The 7,069-nt window shown below is 40.3% G+C and overlaps 1 protein-coding gene across 2 annotated transcripts in view; it reads left to right on the top strand.

Moving 5' to 3' along the window:
* Nucleotides 1-248: 248 nt before the first annotated feature.
* col2a1b (collagen, type II, alpha 1b) overlaps nt 249-7,069 on the top strand; it is a 48,794-nt gene continuing 41,973 nt past the window's right edge. The window contains exons 1-3 of one of the 2 annotated variants that reach the window (XM_088307974.1): nt 249-562; nt 4,080-4,286; nt 6,921-6,937. In XM_088307974.1, the coding sequence (XP_088164100.1) occupies nt 472-562; nt 4,080-4,286; nt 6,921-6,937 (315 nt within the window). In that variant the 5' untranslated portion in view covers nt 249-471. The remainder of the gene's footprint in view (nt 563-4,079; nt 4,287-6,920; nt 6,938-7,069) is intronic. The other variant, XM_088307975.1, reaches the window with a different exon arrangement.

Genomic DNA, 7,069 nt, shown 5'->3' with positions numbered 1-7,069 from the left:
GCAGCAAAGTTGGGAAGAAAGTTTTTTTTGGAAAGGGGGCTTCAGTGGCAGCACGTGGGGAAGGGAGTGTTCAAGGACTGATGGAGGGAGGTGTGTGTGTGTGTGTGTGTGTGAGGGGGGGGGGACCTGGTAGACAGAATGGGAGGGAAAGTGGGCTCAGATTTCAGCCTCACTGGGGGTAAGGGGCCGTGCTGATACTTGGGAATATACGAAGATTCATTGAAGGCAACGGGGACATAAAACTACCACTTGTGGCCCTCAAAGCGGTCGGTGCTGAGCTTGTTCCTGCAGGTCTGAGTCCTGCCTGCCGGATTCTCCCCCCCCCTCCTCCTCCCCTCGTCGGTGCTCGGCAAGGGTGACTGTTGAATGGTGTGGCTTTGAAATCACTGGAGGACACAGGCACTTGAGAGACTCCATTTGCGCAAGAACTTCTTTCTCCCTCCAGGGCCACTGCGTGTCTAATATTTAGACATGGTCAGCTTCCTGGATTCGAGGACTCTACTGCTACTTGCAGCCGCACAAGTGTGCCTATTAGCTGTTGTCAAATGTCAGGACGACAATCGTAAGTATCCTTTACTTTGCTGACTGCTTCTTCCATCCTTTGAGGCCGAGTGACCGTTTTTGCCCTTGGTGCGGCGCTTTTACGCATGAGTTGGGAACAATTTGCAAGATGTGGAGCGCAGGTGTGTGTGCGACAAATAGTTGTGTGGACCTTTTGCTAACTAAGTGGGATAGTTGTCAGTGTCAACTGCTTGGTGTAAAATTAAGTGAGTAAAAGTGAGGAATGATAACTCGCACAAAAGCTGGAGCCAAATCTCAAAAGTTAGTTTTGACTCTTCATGGGTGCCTTCCTTACTCTGCCTCCTCCTCCTCCTGCTGCTGTCTTAAGATGAACACCTGTGGGTGCTTTATGACCACTGGCAGGCTTGCATTTTAACAGTTTAGTCACTTCATCTAGAGCTATGGTTCTTTAATTTTGTACACCCCAAAAATATACCTGAAAAAAGTCCTTTGAAAGTTTGAACATGTGCATCGGTTGCACTTGATATTTATTTATTTATTATTTTTTTTTTAGGAGACAGGGAAATTACGTCAGTTTAACTCACTTAAATCATGTGCATGAGCCTGTATGATAAAAAAGCATGTTTGTCAAAAATACCTTTTTATTCCTGAAAAACAATGTAATATTATTATTAATTATTATTATTATTATTAAGTCATTGCAACATTATTCAGCCTCGTTAATATGAAGCATGAATATTGGGAAGTTTAAAAAATGCTGTAATTTAAAATGTCTCATTTTAAAGTTAAATACAACTGAACTGTACTGAACAAATGTACTGCGCAATCTATCTTGCTATCTGTTATTTCAATGATTCTTTCACATACCACTAGTGAGCTCACATACCATACTTTGAGAATATTGAGGGTGAGGAGGAGGAGGGTCGGCCAAAAAAAAAAAAAAAAATGAAAGGTGGTCAGGCTTAAGGGCCTTTGGTGAAAATTGATCACATTCCATTGCCGTCAGAGGGCATCTAGGCGAATCTGAGCTTGCCTCTCCTTTTCAAGTTCACCACTGTGTAATATTTGAATGAAAATTTGAAATAAACATCACTCCATCAGTCATCACATAAATTGGCCCTTGAGTCCCTCTAAAGTCAAATTGAGTATCGATGAGAGATTTAAGAGTGAAGGAACAGCTCCAGGAATAATGTTCCATAAGCAAGTTTTCCATCTGCTTTAAAGATTGGCCATAAAATGCAACCGTTGGCCTGCATGCAAGCGAGAAATGATTGAGAAAAAAATAGAGGGGCTTTTGTTATTGTCTAGAGAAGGAGCAAATTCAAGGTGTATTTACACCTAGAATGGGCCAAAGTAAAAGCCAGTCAGGTCTCAGGTTACCCTCATCAAAAAGTAGGCCTCTGTGTTATAATGCACCCCTTTTTGTCCCTCACTGTTAACTAGAGTAAGAAATCTCTGGCTGGAGAGTGGTACTAAAGTCATCTGAGGAGGCCTGGGTCACTTTCTGACCCTTTTTAGTCAAGAAAAAAAAAAAAAAACGGGGGCCTGGAGTGCAAAAAACTAACCAGACAGTTTAAGATGGAAAACAGCTCCTCAAGATGCACCTGGGAACACTTTATGCTTTTCATTCCCCCCCCCCCTACACTTCTGGATATCAAAGCTGCCAACATGACAGAGAGTCTTTTTTTGCATCATCACAATGTCTTTCGCGTGAGGCGAACGTGTGCCTTTGACAGCACGTCAAAATGTGTGCGTATAAAAGCTGACTAAACCCTCAAAACCTCCAACCACTGGCACCAAGTTGGGCTCCCAAAAACTCATGCTGTGTTTACACAAGGCAAAAAGTGAATTGGCCGCTCTGTCCACCCCTCCAGAAAGGCCACATTCATTCCTGGTGTACGCAGGGGACCTTTAGGTCACCTCCACCTGAGCACTTTTCCAAAAGGTAAACACGGCTACTGTATTTGAATGTGGGGGGGGGGGTGCTTTTCTTCATCCCCTCCTCTGAGTTGCACATGCAATCAAAGCGTTTGTGAGTGGAAAAATTAACTCCGGTGCTACAAAGGACCAACAAGCTCATTGTTGGGGAGGGAGGCGGACGCTTTAATGTACAGTAGCAACATTGAGAGGCATGCCAAGTTGATTTTCATGAATGCGCCTCTCGTGTCAAATAAATGCAAACCAGCCTTATATTTGACTCTGATTTTTTTTCACATGGGCTCCAGTTTTTGTGAAGGTAATGCCCGCAAGGCATAATCCTACAACGCCACCCAGTGGTTATGTGATGGGTTGACTGTAAAGGGGATTAAAACATCCCAGTTGGGATTTGTTAAAAGCAACGTGATTTGTAACTCAGCCAATTTGTGGTGGATGTGAGTTTGTGTGTGTTTTTTAAAGAAAACAACTGTAAGAAGTTAAGTCAGGAATGTTTTTTTTTTTTTACATTTTTGCTGAAGTTCCTTAATTGTTTAAATCTACTTATACTGATTCTTGAACAAATAGGTACTCCATTTGTTGGTTAAATGCGTTTGGGATTTTTTTCTTCATTCAGCAGTGTTAACCAGGGAATGGTAATTAGTATGGTCCTTTTGTTTGTGTTGAGCAGCCGTTTACGAGAAAACTGCCTCTGATAATGCTTAATTTTGCTGTTAATTAGAACGGATGCTGAGGTGTCTCACTCCACTTCATCATATTCGAGTTGCATGTAATATTTTGCTTCTCTTCTGGAGCAAAAGCAGGCCAGTGTCCTATCTCAGATCAGCTTTATTGAATGAAGTGCTCATATGTGTCTGCGTGTGTTTGTGTGTGTGTGAGAGGAAGACCAATCGGTGAATGTCCTTCTGTTTCCAACATATACGGGTGCGTCTCAATAAATTGTCACAGTTCTGCTCAAACTGCGGTCGGAGGACAGCCGGAGGTCCATGAGCCGTAGCTTGGGGGTCCACAAAATAATGTGCAAAAAATGATCAAGATTGTGTGATTTTAAAAAAGTGCATACCTACATCTAGGCACAATGGAACAAACTTGACAAAATGTCTTTGTTCTTTGTACAAAGTAATTTATTCCCATATCGTTACAACCTTTTTCTCCCTCCCTCAAAAATGTTAATATCGTTTTATTACAAATTTTCTTTAAGACCAATGGGAGTACACATGTTTGTATAATTGCCGTTGATTTTAAGAATGGGGAAAAAAATATCCCCTGACTTTTGAATATATTGCAATACCTTGTTGTTTATTTCAGTGTTTCAATTGAAAAAGTCAAACTATACAGTACATTCACTACACATAGTGAAATATTTATTGATACTCAGTCTTTTGATGAGTACTGAAAACATCAAATCAAGAAATTAGTGTATTGCATAAAAAATAATTATCAACATTATTTTCAGTAGATAAATTATGAATTGGCCTGATGAAAAGCATTATATAATGGATGAATGAACATTTTGAATTCAAAACTAGCTTTTTTTAATTTATTTTTTATTGGGATGCACCTGTACCTGTGAACTCTATCTAATGTTTCCATGTTGTTACTTAATCTCACCGACGGCGCAGAGGACGCTCTTAGCTGCTTGCAGGATGGTCAACGCTATAGCGACAAGGACGTGTGGAAGCCCGAGCCGTGTCGCATCTGCGTGTGCGACACCGGGACTGTCCTGTGCGACGAAATTGTCTGCGAGGAGCTCAGAGACTGCCCCAAGCCCGAAATCCCATTCGGAGAGTGTTGCCCCATCTGCGCCGCTGACCCTTCGCCACCCATCGGTTGTAATTTATTTATCTCAGTCCTCTCATAAATAAATTACCGACCCACTGCAGGATCGTGTTGTTTACTTTGGGGGAATCGGAGAAAATGCTTTATTTTCTGTTTGCCCCCTCAAAGTAAAGACATGACTCAAAAGAAAAAAAAAATAGTTGATTTCACTGAAATGCTTCCTTAAAGGTTTTTTTTTCCAAAAGCTCACCTTGGCTGCACCTTGCTGGAATAGTCTTCTTGGTGCAAAAAAACAAAACATGTGGGAGCCATTAAAGGAAATACCTCAAGTCAAGGAGACGCAGCTTCACATTTCTCCTTCACATCCCTCACTCTTCTCTGTGCTTTTGTGTGTGAGATGTGAGGAGAAAAGTGTGGCAGCTTGCCTGTTAGGGCTTTATGAATGAGATTTATATTTTGGAAAAAAAAAAGTAAAAACCTCCCTGGGGAAGCATGAGTGAAATCAAGTGCCTGTCTGTTGATGGGCTAAGATGCTTTTATAGTTTCAGTTCATATTGCTGTCGTCGGGCAGATTCCTCACACCTCCCAAATCATCACTTTTCAGGAGACAATAAAAATGTCACGTTTATTCAACTACAAACATACAATTGCACCTATTTTCAACACTTAAGTTTGGTCAATAATTAAAAAAAGAAATTGCTCAATAGTACAGATTTTTGAAAAATGTGACATTGGAGGTTTGGGCCTGATGCCAGCAATTTATGCTTGTTAGCTATGCAACAAATAATGGCAGAAATACTTCAAGTGTAGTCATAGTTATCAGCAAAGTTCAATTGCATCGCTTCCTACTAGAATTACAATTTTTTTTTAATGTTTGGCTTCCATATTCGCTGTTTTTTTTTTTTGTTGACTGGCAGTAGAATTTCTTCGGTCACTATGAGGAAATATCATTTTTAGATTGTCACTGTCCAATGAAAAGTACATTTTGTTTTTATTCAGAGTAAAATCATTGAACACATTTTCTATATACCACTTATTAGATGGAGCCTATCCAATTAGCACACACAACCCTTCCCATACACACTTATGGACAATTTAGAGTTTTCAATGAAGGTAACATGAAGGTTTTTGGACTGCGGGCGAAACCCCCCCCCCCCCGTGAGCAGAGGTCAAATAAGTCAACTCCACATAGGAAAGCCAAAGCCCAGATACGAACCCTGAACTGTGAGCTGGAGACGTTAACCACTAAGTCACAGTGCGGAAGCATCTAATTCTTCACAAAACGGAATGTCCATAACTTTAATTACATTTTGTGATTAATTTTTAATGTCCATATACTCCCAAAAAATATTATGATTTTCATTGGACAGTGCAAATATATTTTCTTCAGTTTGAGAAATAGTGTTTCAATGTTGCTTTCAAACAAGCGCAACAAAATTTATATTATTTGCAGAGGTGGGCATTCTGCAGCGCCCTGGTCCATCTGTGAGTTTTTGGCAGTATTTCAGCCCCGTCCTGTCGGTACCATCTCACACAAGACACGCAAACAAGAAAAAAATTAAATAAAAAAATTTTTTTTTTTTTTTTCATTAACACACTTGGGGTGTGTGTCTGTTTTATTTTATTTTTTTCGTGTCTCATTGTGCGGCGTCTGCGTGTGACGTGAAAATTATGTTCCTGACCCTGATTGGCTGTCGCTGACGGGGATGGATTGGCCCCACATGGGTTGGCCTGAAATACTGACGGGAACTTAGTGACGGACTGACGATGCCTACCTCCGATTATTTACAAATATACAAGGTGCCCTAATATTGTGCTCACTCTTTGACTGACCGATATTTTTTTTCCTCAAAAAATAACTTGGCTCACCAAAGTGGCCAAAGTTCAAATATGTCCCAGTGATCATCTGATATCAATTCAACATCAATATGACATCAAATGAAATATTTTGATGTCATATTGATGCTGAATTGACACCAGTTGATAAATGTTAATCAGAAAACGAGGCAGTGGTTTTATTTCTAAAAAGTCCATTTAATATTTCTGTTAGCCACTGTAACAGAAACAGTTTCCTCATCAACACTGGGCCTACATTTCGAAAAATAAAAAAAAATTGTACTGCACATAAGATGAATACAAAAGACATATACAGTACATGCAGTTTGAACATTTAATTCGGTGATTCTTTCACATAACACTAGAGGGAGTCTAGGACCACTTGTTCTCCACTAGTTGCTTTATAGACCGTTTTCTTTAATGCTGCTTAAATATTATATGATTGTTTTCTTTAATAAACCTCGTCAGACTTGTTTATATATCAATAAACACATATGGAATAAAAATATATAGATCATCGCTTGTCAGAGTGAGTAACTTTTTGGGGGTAACCCTGTATTTATTATGCTTTCTACCATCGCCTGCTGCCCGGCGAATGGTATGAAAACATCCGCTTTCTGCTTTAATGCTATTACGTTTAAGATGGAAAGTCAGCAACATCCAAATGGGCAATTAGGGTACCCAAATATCACTTTTTTTTTGGGGGGGGGGGTGAAGGAACTTAAAGTGTGAGAAAAAACAAGTTATCAGCGTGCAGACTACAGAGAGAAGTTTAAGATGTGCTGTTTTTGCAATGCTTGTGAACCCTTGTGCTAACTCTTTTTCTCATTTCTACTGCCACGTCACAGGAACACCTGGAGCTAAGGTGAGCTTTGCGCGTGTGCATGCATGTGTGTGTAATGAAGGTCCTGTGTTCATTTTTTAGCCCTGCGCTTTAAGGCTTTTCATTTTGTCCATGTTCTGCATTTGTGGGTCCAGTGAGACTGTAGGAGACTTT

Source organism: Idiotropiscis lumnitzeri, chromosome 11 (assembly GCF_059441095.1).
Source record: "Idiotropiscis lumnitzeri isolate Australia: NSW breed Sydney's pygmy pipehorse chromosome 11, RoL_Ilum_1.0, whole genome shotgun sequence".
Taxonomy (NCBI): Eukaryota; Metazoa; Chordata; class Actinopteri; order Syngnathiformes; family Syngnathidae; genus Idiotropiscis; species Idiotropiscis lumnitzeri.
The sequence above is the reverse complement of the archived record's forward strand: the minus strand, read 5'-3'. Positions and strand labels throughout refer to the sequence as shown.